The sequence below is a fragment of the Lissotriton helveticus genome, chromosome 3_2 (genome assembly GCF_964261635.1).
Source record: "Lissotriton helveticus chromosome 3_2, aLisHel1.1, whole genome shotgun sequence".
In the NCBI taxonomy this organism is placed as follows: Eukaryota; Metazoa; Chordata; class Amphibia; order Caudata; family Salamandridae; genus Lissotriton; species Lissotriton helveticus.
This window is the reverse complement of record NC_136062.1, coordinates 85,842,547-85,859,672: the sequence shown is the minus strand read 5'-3', so window position 1 is coordinate 85,859,672 and position 17,126 is coordinate 85,842,547. Positions and strand designations below refer to the sequence as shown.

At 43.5% G+C, this 17,126-nt stretch overlaps 1 protein-coding gene across 1 annotated transcript in view; it reads left to right on the top strand.

The window, feature by feature from the left end:
- Positions 1-17,126, top strand: part of MYO5C (myosin VC) — a 1,267,761-nt gene that overhangs the window by 840,872 nt on the left and 409,763 nt on the right. Inside the window, exon 26 of the mRNA XM_078684841.1 lies at positions 213-306. Coding sequence (XP_078540967.1) covers positions 213-306 — 94 coding nt within the window. The remainder of the gene's footprint in view (positions 1-212; positions 307-17,126) is intronic.

The window sequence follows — 17,126 nt, the reverse complement described above, 5'->3', positions numbered from 1 at the left end:
TCTAATATTTAGTGGCACTTATAGAGATTTAATTTACATTAATCTTATTATGCATTTCTTCTGTGACCTTGTTCCTTATCCTACAGCTTCGGAAACCTCATAGCTAAGATACCAGATCGAGGATGTAAGGCGAATATTTTGTAGAGCTTTAATAACTAATAATATTAAGGAGTGCATATAAAGCATAACTACCTGTGAAATATTTTCAACAGACAATCCCTGAATATGCCAAAGCAATTGAACGCCTTCAAACAGAGAAAGTGGAAGCAGAAAGGCTGGTCCAATCGCAGAAGCGTGAAATGAGAGGTAACTAAATGAGCTAAAGATAAAACACACTCCTATTCAACTCATTGGTGCCCAGAAGGTGGATGTGTGATGCTTAGCTCTAGAGAAGCTTTCTTTACAAGCAATCTTAGACCGTTGTAATGTGCCTTGTTGAAGCTGAAGCAATTGATCTGCTTTACATAAGTACTTTAAAACCTCACATTCTCTATCTTTCTGCTGTGGCGTGTGTGCTTTTTAGCATCCTCAAACTTGTACCTAGGGACTAATAAAAACGTTTTTGTAAAAAAACAAACAGATTAACCTTAGACAAAAAAGAAATGGTACAGCAATGTGGGCGCATGCGACAAGAATGCAGAGGAATATCGGATTGTAAATTAGACAGTGAGAAACACAAGGTATCATTATTGGCCAATAAAGAATTTGATACAGTTCAGTGTATCAAGTCCTTTTAGCTGCCTTAAATCTGCTATAAAGTTAAATATTTTATAGGACCTGAAAAAAGAAGACACTCCCGTCCGCCTAGATGTTCGATGGAAAGAGAAATGTGTTCTAATTTTTTGATTTCTGCATTGTGCGAAATAAATATGCGCTGATTGACAAAGCATTACACCATTTTTCAAAAGTTACCAAAAAAGGTGCAACCAACGCTAAGCATCTCGTTGAATTTAGTCTGAGAGATTAGCAGAGTGTTGGTTAAGCTGTCTAGTTGCATTCTTTTTTTTTTAGAAATTGGTTGAGTAGTGCTTTGTGCAGTAAGGGACAGAGCCGTAAAATGGACGCTGGTGTAGGGGTAACAACAGTATCGACCTAATGACGCGCAATATGTCTCAATTCACAAATATGCCTTCTTTGGTTGATTATTCAATAGTGTGTACCTTGCCAATAGGACAGCAACAATGGTCAGATTTGGTTAGAGCAGGGAAGAGTGGCTTGAGCTCAAGCAAGATGACTGCTTGAGCAGTCTGCTACCGCCTGCCATGCACTAACCAAATCTGACCATTGTTGCTGTCCTATTAGCAAGGTACCTGGTTGCTCTTAGGAGAGCGGATGGGTTTGCAAATCCACATCTGATCCTTTTCAGCTGCAGGGAAGAGTGGCTTGAGCTCAAGCAAGATGGCTGCTTGAGCAGTCTGCTACCGCCTGCCCTGCAGCTGAAAAGGATCAGATGTGGATTTGCAAACCCATCTGCTCTCCTAAGAGCAACCAGGTACCGGCGGTGGGCTTTGAGATCTATGTTCAGCCCCTAATTTGCACTAACCGAGCAGATTGCACAGGCAGGTTTTCTCTGTGCGAGAGAAACAAGATGATGGCTATCTGCTGCTCAGCGTGTCTCGGAGCAGCCCACATCGAGTATCTCCAGCAAATGGTGACCACCCTAGGGGCCCCTGTTAGCCCCATAGCCCCAGTTGTCACATGTATTTCATTTGTTTTATAGCATCTCTCGTACCATTGTAGGATGTCAAAGCACTTCACATCACACACATATAGAGACAATGAATCATACGTGTAAATCATTGTATAGAAAATGGTACATAAGGCAGAGGGGAGTACAAGGAGAAGAATTTACATGTCATTCGTACTGGTAGGCATTTTTAAAGAGTGCTTGGTCTGGAGAAGCACAAACTTGGGATTCAGAACATAACACAGTGGTTAGCATTGACTTTAACAATAAAAATGTATTTCCACCCAAATAAACCTTTTTTGCATCATCAGGATAATGAAAGACTGGTAAAAAAATAAGATACTAACTTGTACAATGTAGTTTGCAAGCAGCTCTTTGATGAAAGTTTATAGGTCACTGTGCTAGATTACGGTTTTCACTTATGAACTTCACAGTAACAAAAGAATCTCTTTGACAAATGTGACCTATGCACATAAAATACTGTTTTTTAAAAATCATGGTACACATCTTTGCAGTAGGCATATTAACCCTCTGTGCTACATTAGACAATTCAAAGCTGCCACTATACAAAGCTCTTGTCTCTCTCCAGCAGGTACATTAATCACGTATTATCTTGACACGTTTATTGTTGCTCGAAAACTGCTAATTATAGAAGGAACTTTGCAGTGCTGTTAAGCCTGCTGCCTGCGGACCCCCTGGGAATGTGTCACGGACCCCTGGGGATCGGCGGACCACAGTTTGGGAAACACTGTGCTACATCATATCCTGATAAGCATGCTAACATTAACAATGCCACTCACACATAGTCCAGAGACTCCCCCCTCAAAGACAGCATCCTAGTGACCCAAGAGAGCACACCCTCTCACAATGACTATCCTATTAAACATTCTCTCTCTAAACACAAAGGGCCTTAATCAACCAGTAAAGTGTAGAGTGGTGGCAGACTACCGTGACAAACTCAAAGGGGATGTTATTATCCTAAAGCAGACCAACCTAAAATCCATACATGATGCAAAATTCTACAGCTCATGGCTTCCAGGTATTGGAATCTCACCTGTCCTGTAAAAAAAAACTGTGTAGTCATGCTAATATAAAAAAAAGTCTAATATTTCAGTACTATCACACACTCACAGCCATGGGGGCAGGTGGCTCATCTCTCAAGTGAAGAAAGAGAGCTAGAATTCTTCATTGTTAATATATACGCACCAAACAACAATTTATTTATTTATAGGTTTGTAATGCGCCGGAATCACACCCGAAGGTGTATCTATGCTGTAACATTCTGGAAAGACCTAGATAAACAACTCTCTGATGTTTCAGACAACCTTGGCATAATTCCGGGAGGAGACTTAAACTCCTAATAGATGGTAACCTAGGCAGAATTTCGGCTCATAAATTTATAGATAAGCTCCCACAAACAAATGAAAATTTGCTGCAACAACAGTAACTTATTAGATATTTTGTGATGATATAACTCCATAGAATGCGACTATAGCTTCTACTCTGCACCACACTAATACCTTTCAAGGATATACTACATTTTGACGGGTAAATCCTTTCTTCAGCTTTCTCATACCCCACAAATTGAGCCTATAGTGGTCTCTGACCATGCATGCACGTCCCTGCAACTGCCCTTTAATGATCCAACCTCCCCCACCTAGACATTGGCACCTAAACAACGAATTAGAAGATGAACCCTAACAATAGAACTGAAATTACAAATACCATTGAGCCTTTCCTTATGGAAAACCTCCCTGGTCATACATCCCCACCACAAGATGGGATGCTCTCAAAGCCACCCTGAGAGGCACGTTGATCCCTCCCATGTCTGGAAAAAAACAAAGATATCTATAACTGACTCCAAACATTGGAGGCAGAAATTCAGGCAATAAACACACAACTTAGGCACTCTAAATCTTCCTCAGTCCTAACCAAACTCCGATCTATACAATATGAATACAATCAAATTCTTAGCCAGAGAGCAAGGAAATGGATCCATGTAGCGAATCCGGGAAGGCTCTGCAATAACAACAGAGTGGGAAAAAAACAGCTAATTACCTAAAACATTTAAAAAAAATATATATCATATCAGCAACAAAAAAACAATGGTGCAAGTACATCGTCAACTCAAGGTATCCTCAATACCTTCAAATCAAACTATGCCAATCTCTACAACTCCGATGCACCCACTTCCCTATCAGCAATAAATGACAATTTGGATTCCTGCCACCTTCCGAAAATCAGTATATATGAAAGGGGTCCCAGACCAAACACACCAGATTTCAAACATCACAGTGTTCGAGTTGAATTAATCCAAAGAATGAATCAGGGTGCAAGGTGTTTTTATTTTCACCGCACCGTTATAAACAATCAATGATTCAAAAGTCAAAGGTAAATATATACACAATATACACAAATTCAATGCGCCCACAGGGAAAAGGGGAGAGTGCAGGGGAAGCAATACACATTTTTTGATAGTTAAACATCACTAGTCAAAGTTTCTCATGTGCGTGAGTCTGCAAATCACAAAAGTCATAGATCCCCATACGAGGGGTCAAATGCAGTGTACAAACATCAGAATGAATTTCAGATAGAAGCTCCTAATCAGCTGTATACATCAGGCTATCCTTAGGAGTTCAGGTTAGTAGAGAAAAAGTCTACGTTTCGACCCAGAAAATGTAGGACAGTAGATCCTTACTACGCGGGTCTTCGTCAGGACGTGAAGGGAGGGTGGGGAGGAAAGGTGGGGCTGTTTCCTGATGAGGAATCAAATGGCGGCCTGAGAAAACGTGGTCCTTGCCATTGCTGTAGCGTATTTGTAGAGGTTGCTGACCGTATCTCTGCATTGAAGCATGGTTGGACTCGATGATTCAAAATTTTGTAAATCTCTCCACCAACGTGGCGGGGTATTAATTGTATTCTGGTCCAAATCGTGAGATTATCCCTTCGACATATCCGAAAAGATTATGAGGGTTGGGGAGCGTGCGAGCCAGCGTCTTCCCCGTCAGCTGAAAACATCATAAGACAAGCTTGCGATCAACAAACCTATCACAGAGGACGTAATTAAAGCAGCAATACACACTCTTAAAACTGGGAAAGCCCCCTGCCCAGATGGCTTCTCAACTGAATTCTCAAAAATATTTGCCAGCAAATAGACGGGCCCTCTTCACACGGTTTTCCAGCAATACGCTTTGCTGGCTTGGCGACTGAGCTCACAATCGTGGTAATCCTAAAAGAAGAGAAGGATCCTCTAAAGATTAAAACTATAGACTGATCTCCATCATTAATATCAATTGTAGAGTTTACACTACGATCATGCCCCCCAGAATGGAATCGGTTATTCGGAATCTGATAGCGAACTCACAAACGGGGTTCCTCAAAGGTAGGATCTCTTCGGACAACATCAAAACATTCTGCCATGTCATACAGAAAGCTAAACTGTCCCACTCACTGACCACAGCCCTCGCACTAGACACAGAGAAGGTCTTTGACAAAGTCACCTGCTCTTCCTGCAAGTCACTTTCCATAAATACCAGCTTGGAGATGACTTCATCCGCATGATTATGGCCCCATACTTCAATTCGACAGCAAGAGTCTGGGTCAACCCTTTAATCTCTCCCAAGGCACTCGCCAAGGCTGCTTCTTATCACACATACTCTTCCTGTTGGTCATTGTACCCCTAATCGCTACTTTTAGAGACAATCCAGATATTATGGGTATCAAGTTCCCCTCTGGCTAGAAATTAGGGGCAATTAGGGGCAGCCTATGCAGATGATGTACTTTTGTTTACCGAAAATGCCTCACATGTCACCCCAAATCTGTGACCTTAGTCTAAAATGTCAGAGGTTTTCAAATACGTAGGCATATGGTTTAGCTCTGATCTGAAACACTCAGGTGCTATCAATGAGCAAAAGACACTCTCCAAAATGAAGTGTCTCCTTAACACCTGGTCCCCGAAGAACTTCACGTGGTGGAGGCATGTGGCCACTATTAAGATGATGATCGCCCCACTGTCAGCTTCCCCACAAGTATGCTCCCCGTCATCCTCTTCCCCTCCTCATTTAAGTCAATAGATAATGCCATTTCCAATTTCCTGTGGAAAGATAGGAAACCGAAAATCTCCATAAACATTTTGTAGAGGAATAATCCTCTTGGTGAATAAACCTACCACATGATCCCTACTACAAAATGGCATTTCTGATCTCACAGGGATCGTGTTGGTTCCGAATACTTTAAAATGGCTCCCCGCAATGACTAGCCTTGACTGAGCTAATCTGCCCCATACCTCTTAAATCCACCCTCACAATGCATAATCTATCAAACCCTACCCTGGAGCACTTCAGACCAATATTAATGGACACTTTTGCATCTCTTTTACTATTGGATAAACACTTGGAGCATTGCATATTGGGCTCAACCATGGCCTCCCTGTGGCAAATTTGTGCAATCAAAATGGAGGACAAAGCGATTCTATGAGAGACGTGGGCTGGGAAAGGTATTAACTCAGTTAACGACTTGGACTGAGCAACAAACTGCATCCATTCACAACTTTGCAGTTGAAATTTGACCACCCCAATATAGACTTCTATAGTTTCCTGATGCTGAAATGCACACTGGGTAGAATAAAGTCTACACACCATCCAGACCTCCCGGAACAAGTGGGTACACTTAAATGAAAGGGCCACACTGCTTCACATATATACAAACTTCCAGACACATTCAACACCCTTACACTGTGGCTATTTACCCATAAATGAGGGCCTCACACACGCCAAACGGAATTCAGAGACAAAAGGTTGCAAAACATTTGGCAGTCTTCCTTCTCAGCAAAAATCACAACAGCTCTAGCACCAACAAGGTTCTAGTCAATTCATAATACTTCTTGTACCCCTTCAAGATGACATAAAACTTGCTTAAGAGACTTGGACACATACTGGAGATGCGGGGAGGGCATAAGTGACCTACAGCACAACCGTAGGAGCAAGATGTCTCATCTGCAGCGGTTGAGATTGCGATCTCATGGGTAGCAATAGAAACTGACTTCCTAACTACTGCGTTGGGCATACACGCTAACCCTTATTCCTCAGAACTCAATGGAAATATCTCACTACTAGTGGACCTCCTGCGCTCCCTGGGTACTAAGAGAATACTTGCAGATTGGAAAGGCATATTCTCAAGCTCCTTCGACAAATGGTGAAAATTGGTGTGCTCTGTCAGAGGGGCTGATAACATTCTACAGATAATAGTACACACCACCGCCAGCCCTGGACGTCTTTGGTAAGCCTTAGACAAGTACCTACAAGAGAGAAAGCCACCATAAATCTGACTTGAAGACTACCTCCCTACACTGGGGAATGAATTAGTCTTTCTTTTTCTTAGAATTTGTTGCAAACACCTGGATGATACCTCCAGCAAATATTGTGAGCGCGATCCAGTGTAGCCTCCCTCCCACCTCTGTCTCTCTCGCCTGTCTTTCCTTCATGCTTCTTCACCCCATCACTCTTATCTTTTTCTCCTTAAGAGCAGCCAAGTTTTCCATTTTACACTCCTGTTGACCCAGATTTACTGGTACGCCAGCATAGTACCTCTCAAGTCACCCCAAGACCAGATCTTGCTGTATTTCATTAGGTCTTCCATCATGCATGTCTGTTACGAGATAAATTCCACCTGCTTCTATTGGGTTACCCACCGATGCTACTACCTTGTAGTGTAGTTCCTATATTCCCCATAGGCTCTGCGCATTAAAATAACATATCCTATTGATTTGACGTAGGACTTATGTCTACTAGGTCTCTATTGAATATACTACACTTAATTGTGAGTGCCAGCTAGCTCAGAGGTCACTAGAAACGTCCTCGAATTCACAAGAAGGGATTAGTTTCTGACAACCGCGTAAACATGACAACTTTGTTTCCCAAGGATAAGAAATATATCTCTAGAGTCGGGGAAACAATAGATAAATATTTTACTCAGTCAATCGTGCATGCTTTGTTTCAACAGAGGTGCAGAGAAATAGAGAGACGGGCGGTTTCAATAAAAGGATTTATTGAACAGTCTTCTTTCTCATGCAAGTAAAGTGAACTGCTACAATCGTAATGCAGGCTGCAAAGTATAATGCGTACAGCAAGAATAGAATTATAAAATAATACTGTAAAAGCATTGTATGGTTTCTAAGCCATATAAAAGTATATACATAAATCACAATGGCTAAAAGCACTCAACTGGTGCTTCTAAAATACGCCTACCACAATGTACCTACCCCAAGTCTAGTATGCGGGAGGGAGTAAGTATTTGTGTAGCAGAGGTTTGGTTTTCTTTGCCAAGAATCTATCCAAGATTTCTCTAAGGGTCTAATCAGCTCCATACCTTAGTTTAGAATGAAGGAGGTCTGGTATCTCTGTCTCGGGACTTGATTTCCCAACACCCCGCGAGGAGAGCTTGGAAACACTGGAGCTGGATTCTCGGCAAGAGAAAGGCAGCCTCTTGATCAGTGCGTCAGCTGGAGGGTCGGCTTCCTTCGGCACTTGATGTAGCGAGCTGCGTCGGGCAAGTAGATAGTCGAATTGCTCCAAACCACCGTGTCTTGCCAGAGCAAGTGAAGGCATATATATACCTTTAAGGTGCCTAGTTTGATGTAAAGTCGGGCATAATAATGTCAGTAAAGAACACCAAGGGAATAGTAGTTCTTTGTAAACTCTGTGAGTTCTTGGAAAAATCAATATTCAAGCAAGGGGAGGTCCCTGACTGCTTAAGCCGATTTTCCACGAAATCGTAGTGACGTTTTGGTATGGGTGGAAGTTGCCATGCCTGTATTTGGACTGCATGGGCTATGTCTAAATATGAATATGATTTCTATGCCTATATTAGGGCAATGTGAATTGTACCTATATAAATGAATCGGGGAAAATTTGCTCGGATCCTAAAATGCCATACAACAACCTCTCCTATATGTACTGTAACAGGAGTCTACCGTACACCTTTTTTTCCTCTTTGTCCTTGTATAAATATAAAATGACTTGAACAAAAGATTTGGCTAGTGCAGCTGATGGTGGAATTAGTAGTTTTCATGTAGCACAAATGCCCACTGCTGAAAAAAGGAAGGAGTTGGAAGGACTTGGAGCACATTTCAATAAGAGTGTATTGCATTTAAATTAAGATACTTTGACACATTGATAATATGAAGATATATACACTGATGTCCTGAGCTAGAAACATTTTTTTAGTAGTACCTGAGTAACTTTGGTGTGCTGTCTGTCCTGTTTTTTTGCCAGAATTCTGGATATACATTGAAAGTGACCTGATGTATTCATTAAGAAATATGACAGTTCACAATAGGCCTTATTGATATTAATTGTAGTTACGGTCCTTTGAGAATAAAGCTGATTTCATATTGATAACTCAGGATTCTTATCGTATCTTCCCATCTATTAAGAATCCTCTGTCGACTCGATCTTTTTATCTGCTGGAAGTGTAAAGGGGAGGATACCAATACTTTTGCTACCATCAACAGAGACTCACCAATTCAGACTCGGAAAGAATCACTTAACTACGACTTACAATTTAAAGGTTTTATTACAAAGCCAAAAATAACTGAACATAGAAACACCTCATAACGAGGTTGAAACAATACATGGGCACTAGTACAAAATTAATTCCATAGACCAACCTAATTCGGTGCAGTGTGAAAAGAATAAGTAATTCTAAAAAAATTAAACAAGCAACAATTGCTCCAATATCCAAATTAGTCTTCATCAGTTTTACAGAAAGGAAAAATAACCAGTTAATTCTGTCTCTTCACTAACACTAAGGTGACATCCCTACTTAGCATTTCCCAGGCCAGATCGAGAAAAGGTGTCAGCTTGTGAAGACTCCCTAAGAAGTACACTCACATTGCATGGTTCTGAAGCCAAAGGTAAGTCTTCACTCTAAGAATCGCTCCCTTCTCTTACCCTCCTAACGGCTCTCTGCTCTCATCTGCCGTCCCTCTCTCGGGGCACTGTCCCTAATACAAAGTGATCAACTCAAAGAACACGCCCCGAAACACCTCCTTTGGCTGGGCCTCTACTGCAGGTATTTTTCCACAAACTTGCCTTTCGTCCAAGAACAGTTGAGTTGTCCTTGAATCTCCAGGCTTCTTCAGCGAGCTCCTAATTATCAGCAATCCATGAAACACTGTAACAGGTCTTCTCCATACCTAACTCCTAAAACAAAGAGCATCAGTCTAGCTAACGAGAAACATGTCCTTGCACCTGCAACTGAAAGCATGTGAACAAATTAACTTTGCACGCACAAATCTGCTGACTGCCTTCAACTGAGTGCCTTCCCAAGGAAAATACAATTCTAGGCCTACTTCATTCAACTAACATAAGAAGTCACAAATAGGCCTTTCCATTGTAAAACGTGAATACTGATTTAGGCCTTTACATGCCAAAGAATACACACATTAATAAACATTACATCTATAAGCATTACTTTCTTCACCTTTAAGGCACACTTAGGCGTCTCAACACGTTCAGACTTTTATGGTGCACGTTTAAATCTAATGCACTAAATTGCACATGAACTAATTTGGTCAGCATTTTGCAATTCATAGTAACATTTAAATGCCGTTTTACCCTTTCAGCTAATACAAACTAATTTCCCAGCATTACACATACATTTTCATTATAACGTTCACATTTTCTAATGATTAAGCTTTAGTTCAACAAAGGATTATATCCAGGTGCAGACTGTATGTGATTATGTTGCACCCCTAAAATTTTCAGAATATCATGACGCTCTTTCAGTTCCCCCCTTTTGATGACTAGTGTCATCACCAAAATCACAATTCCCTGGAGAAAGAACCGACCTAAACAGAGCTCGTAGCCATTCTTCCCTGTCGGAACCTCTCTAGATTCTTAATATTCTGGTATTGACTGTCCTGCAGTCTGGTCATCCTGATCTCTTGCTCCCTAATGGATCTCTCAACTTGGTACGCCCTGTACCACTGATAAGTTCTAGCAAATCCCCATAGGCAACCACACAAACCAAAACGATAATGATGGGTTTCAGAATGTATCCAAGGATACCCTTCCCTAAATCCGCAAACCAGCTTCCCACCTTTCCAAACCCTTTACCAACCTTTTTCCAAACTCCTTCCTCGGTCAGATCCTTAATCACATGATGGATCACAGTGATGTAACTTACATATTTCTCCAGATCTTTGCTGTTATCTGGTATATATGTGCAGCCCTCCTCAACCGTCAACATTTTACAGACTCCGCCCTCTTTTGCTAATAAGGCATCTAAAGCAAGACGGTTCTGCACCACCATCGTCCTTATCGACAACATCTCTCCATCAACAAGTATTAACGACTTTGCTGTATTTGTTGACAATCGATCCACAACAGTTGCCAACTTTCTTATCTTCACATCATTTAAAATCACTCCCAAACCTGGTATTACCGCTCCACAAATATCTCCAATCACTGCTCCTGCGCTAGCATCTCTCTTCGTTCTAGAATGCTTTTCACCTTCCAACAGTTCTAAATCATCTGCATGGCAGATTTAGGGAAAAATCATACCCAAATAGCATGTACCATACTAATTTGCAGGCAGTCTCACATAAGCATTCCTTCCACACACATAATATACTGTTGGCACCACTTGCACCGAACCCGGCAGAAAGTCCTTTGCGGACGCTTCCATTGTGAAGACATGATCACACAAGCTTTGTCCTACATAGACCTTATCGTAATAGGTCTGCACACGTCTCAGACACAACTTCCCCTTCTGCACCAGGTCCAATGCTATAGGGCCAAACTTCCCTTCGCTCTGTGAGCTCTCTCTTTATCTCTCCAATCTACTGGACTATCTCCAGTGTGACGTGTTTGTGTTAGCTGTCTATATATCTTCTATTTGGTCTACAAATTTATTTTCTACCTATGTTAGTGAACAGGTCAGGTTATGTCTATAGGCATAAGAGGTGTCTAGCGTTGTAGCTGGTATGAAGTACTTCCCAATCCTATCTTCCTGCTTATAATAATTATACTTATTCAGGTGCTTGTAAGCTGGCAGCTATGAAAACACTGCATTATAATTCGAAAAGATGTACTCATGATGGCCTCTCTCATAAAATATACTAAGCAACAAACTACACGTAATTGCATAAGTCAGTGGAAGATGGTGATACTTAATACCCTCATCCACTGAGGCAGGCAACTGCATACACACATAACAATCTTTTGCATCCATCGCCTCAACATATTCATATAGCAGCTTGCATACGCATTAAGCTTAAAATCACCTCTAGACAAATGTACATGCAATCTACGACTATTTTGATCTAGTAATGCTTTTACAGCTCCTATGATGCCCTCTTTCTTGGTTGAAGTGCTAGGTGTAGGTGTTCCCTTCACCTTTCTGACTTCTACCTCATGCAGAATAGCAACTGACACTATGATAACTACAAATATTGAAACTTTCACTCCTACTATGAATGTGCCTATCATACATTTGGACCTACGGTTCGGATTTCCAGCCTCCATTCTTACTGTTGTGTTGGTTTTCAGCAGATGAACACTTAGAGTCTCTTTCTCCACCACAAGTTGCGGCTAAACCAGTCCAAACACCACTCTTGATGTGCTGGAAATCCCCTTTACAGTAATTTGTGTTCCTTATTTACACAGTTCACAGAAGACTTCCTTAACCCTCTTCCTTCTTCTACGGAAAGCCCCTAAGTTTGTTCTTCTTCCACTCGGGTCTAGGTTATCTTCTTTAAACACCTATTTACAAAACACAGTTCATTCATATTCTACAACGAGTTCAGATCCAATTGCTGCTAAAACATGTTGCAAAATTTCAAGAAGAACCGTTACCAGTTCATGAGTCGATACTTCAAATCCAAACGTCGGGAAAACTAGCCTGTGTGAGATCAGGATTCGAACTTTGCTCAAGACTGGAGGATTCGGAACCGTTATTGTTAGTGCTCCTTAGATTTCAAGGTCGGGCACCAGCAGTACCACTTTGATCTTCTGTAGCGGATTCCTGCTGACCACACTGACGGACCTCAGCCTCCCAGAACTCACTACTCCCGGAATCAGTTACTGCGTAGGCCCACTCCAGGGCAGCGTATCTCTGGCAAGGCACCCTTGCCCTTCTTGATCTCCTCAGGCCTTGATTCTGCTCTTCTTCGCTCTCCTCCGACTCAGAGACCTCAGACACAGGAGCAAGATCTCTCGCGGGAGCCAGTTGCAGATTCAGCCTTCTCTGCCTCCCGGGCCATGCTTCTTCGGTGCTTTTTACCCTTCTGCTTTCTTCTTGGTCACTCTGCGCACCCTCTGCCGAGTCCGACTCTGGACCACTCCCAGAATGGCTTTCTTCCTCAGAGTCAGGGGTTCTGGATAGCTTAACCCTCTTCAGCTCGGCCTGGTGAACAGCTAGCTTTGTCAGCAACCCTCACAACTTGGCTTGTCCTCTCTCGTGGCCCTGCCGCCACCGCTGGATTTTCATTCAGGAGTGGTGCTGTTTTTTAGAAGGGTGCTGAAACTCTGCGAGCGTGAGAAGTGTGTACCCAGTTTGGCAATCCTCCACACTTCACTGCTTTGTTCATTACCAGTATCACCTCATAACGGCCTTGCCACCGAGCATCCAGGCAGCTCTTCCTCACGTGCTTTCGGACAAGCACCCAATCCCATGGACACAGATCGTGGCACAGATCACTTGAAGCGGAAATGGCGTCAGCATGTACCTGCTGAGACACACAACAGACGACATCAGCCCATCCTTTGCAGTATTCAAGAACCAAGTCATCAGTTATGTTTATCAACGCTGTGGCTGGTACCGCTGGCAATCGCATCGCCCTCTCCATTAGGATCTCATGTGGGGAAAGACTGGTTCTTCTATCCGGGACACTGTGAACACTCATCAACACCAAAGGCAATACATCAGGCCATTTCAGGGATGTAGACGAACACACTTTTGCCATCCTTGCTTTCAAAGTTCCATTAACCTGGTCTACTATTCCAGAAGCCTCTGGTCAATAGCTACAATGAAGTCTCTGATCAATATTTAAAGCAGTGCAAAGCAACTTCATGATCTTGCTGTGAAAGTGTGTTCCGCTATCCGACTCCAAAGAGATTAGAAAACTGAATCTGGGAATCAGCTCCCTCAATAGCAGCTTAGCTACATTGAGAGTGTCACATCTCCGTGTTGGGTAAGCCTCCACCCACCTTGAAAAAGCACACACCACCACTAGAATGTACCTCAACCCATGGCACTTCGGCATCTCGATAAAGTCTAATTTCATCCTATTGAAGGGTCCTCCTCACCTCCCAATGTGACTCAGAGTAACCGCAGTTTTCTTTCCAGCATTCATCTGTTGGCAAGTAACACACCTCTGACACACCGCTTCAGAAAACCCACAAAATCGTGGATTGTACCATGTTTGTCTGAACACTCGCGCCATTGCATCCCTTCCAAGATGTACAGAACCATGAATCTGCCTTGCCATCGGACACAATAAGTCATCCGGTAACACTGCTCGACCATCACTCGAGACCCAAATGTCAACATCCCCCTTCGCACATCCTGATTTTATCCATCGCTCCTTCTCTTGTTCTGAACCCTCTTCCTGCAGGCGCTTGTGTCTGCCATGGCTAACATCATATTGAGTTTGGTTCTCTCTTGGCTCTCTCCTGTGTAATGTCCAGTAAATACCTACTCTTGTTCAGCACAAAAACGTGCAACTTCATTGGCATACTTATGCTGATAGAAACAAAGTCCGTTCCCCTCCCATGTGCCGCACATTTCACAACAGCAATTTCCTTGGGGCGTTGCAAAGCCTCCAACTGTTGTCTAACATATTCTCCATTCTTGATGGGAGAACCAGATGAGGTCATATAACCCCTCTGAGTTCATAGCTGTCCGAAATCATGAACCACACCGAACCCATACTGGCTGTTGGTGTAGATGGTGATTCAAATCTGTGGAGAAGTGTGGCTCACTGGTTAGAGCGGCAGACTCTGATGCAGAGGTCTGGCCCGGACCAGGATTCAATTCCCGTCGCGGCAGGGTCTTGGGCTCAATGTCCTCGGACCCGATAATTCTCTCGCCTCGGTGCCTACTCTAATCATGGGTCCCACTCTGCAACTCTGGGCAATAGCTTGCTTAATCTCCACACCGGCCCTACCGCTAGGATGCCTGGCTTCACCTTGGGGTGCCCAGGAATGGGCACCTCACAGGAACATGCCAGGAGGGGTTCCTCAGCGGCACAGCGCGGGGACACACTGGCAAGTGTAACCAGGCGCTTTATAAGCTCAGTATTAATTATTAATTAAAAAATCTGATCAGCTACCAAAACGATGTGAGTCAAGACAATGATTTTGGCCACTTGTGCGGAGTATTCTCCTTCTAAACAAGCAGATACAATCACTCCTGTGATGGTACATACAGCAAACGCTGCTCTCGGCTGACCAACATTGTCCCTTAAGCATGAATCACCGACAAAGAAAATTTCATCAGGGTCAGGCAGAGGTTCATCAACAATGTCGGGTTTTGGTTTGGTGCAAAGCTCAGTCACATCGAGACAGTCATGGTCCTCACAATCTTCACTATCGGCATTTGGTAAGGGCATCACTGTAGCTGGATTTAAAACCGAACACCTTCTCAGAGTCACATTCCCTGCAGCAAGTATGACTTGCTCATAGCGGGTGAGTCTGTTGTTTGTCAGATGCTGAGTTTTAGTCCTTGTCATCAACAATTCAACAGAATGTGGAATGTACACAATCAAAGAGGGACCCATAACAATGCTTTCACATCTCTCAATGCTGACACCGGTTGCAGCAACGGATTTGAGTCATCCGCTTAACGCTGAAGCTATTGGATCTAATGTAGCTGAGAAATAGGCAACTGGTCTACGGACACCTCCATGATTCTGAGACAGAACTGATAATGCACAACCTCCCCGCTCACAACAGAAAAACGAAAAAAGCTTGTTGTAATCAGGCATTCCCAGAGCTGGAGCATGACACAGGCCCTCTCTCAGCTCTAAGAACGCCATCAGGCAGTCGTTTTTCCATGGTACCGGATCACTCACATCTTTGTGCATCAGCCTCTGCGAAGGCTTCACCTTCAGGAAGAAATTAGGAACCCATTGGCGACAGTAGCCAACCATCCCTAGGAACATTCTGACTTCCATCTCAGTGGTAGACACGGCCATATTCATGATTGCTTCAATTCGATCTGGTGACACCTTATTTTATTTTATTTATTTATTTGAAACAGTTTTATATAGTGCTGGCTAGACCCGTAGGTATCAGAGCACTTTACATAAGGTCAACAATGTCAAAACAATTATAACAATTACACCTTACATCAAAGATAAGGGACACATTAAAGGGAGAGAAGGAGAGACAAGTAGAGAGGGAAGTGGGAGAGGGGGAGTGAGAAGGGAGAGGATGAGGTGGAAGACAGAATGAGAGACAAAGGGAAAGGCAGATCAAAGACCGAATGGGTGGGTGACGGCCAAGGAGGTAATCCAAAGCCAGTCTCCCCCTATAGCTCTCAAGGAAGCTCCAATGGGCACCGGTCAGAAAGATGGATATAAAAGAGACAAGGGAAAAGCAGAACAGCAGAAATATGATGAGGGGGGTGTGCGAGACAGGGAGAAGAGGAGAAACTGTGCCCAAGGTCCGGCTGGGCAGGTGTCGGTCAAGGGACGAACCAAGGCCGATCTCCTCATTAGATGAACAGAGCATCTCCACCGGTCTCGGACATAATGCTCGGACTCCGCTGTCAGGATAGAGATCAAGTGTACTCAGGGATTGTCAGAATAGTGTGGGGTGGGGAAGTGGAGGAGCCATTGTCCGAAAGAATTCCAGACGTCCTCCTGAGGTCAGGCACAGACCTGGGAGGGATGTGTAAGTAAAAGTTCAACAAGGGGGAAGAAAAGTCACCACTGGCGGCCATGTTGGGGTCAGGCATCCTGGGACCCGTTTCCACACCGTGAGTGGGCCGAGTACGACAGTACTTTACAGGGCAGGAAAGGCCAGTCTCCCATTAGATTCTTAAAAAGGACACAAGCGTTCCTTTTAATTAACTGGAAGCATCAGCCCAAATTGATTAAAAACGCCCAGACTTCAATGAGGTAGTAGCGCACCCCTTCTTGCCTGCACCAAGGGAGTTCTCACCTCTGTTGGACTCGGTGTTCCCTCTAGGAGTCCTGCTCGTCCTGCTGCTCGCCATCGCAGTGAGCGGTCCCCTGCTCAAGAGGTGGACCCGGGGAGGGGGAATTACTCGCCGGGTGAAAACCGAAGCCGGCAGCCTCACGATGCAGCTCCCATGGCACTGTGAAAGACCTCTCCGGTCCGCAGGCGCCAACTTAGCCTCCTCATCGGGGGAACATCGAGGTTCACCTTTCCGAGATGTCGGATCGGAGAAGGGTGACAAGGATCTCGTCGCA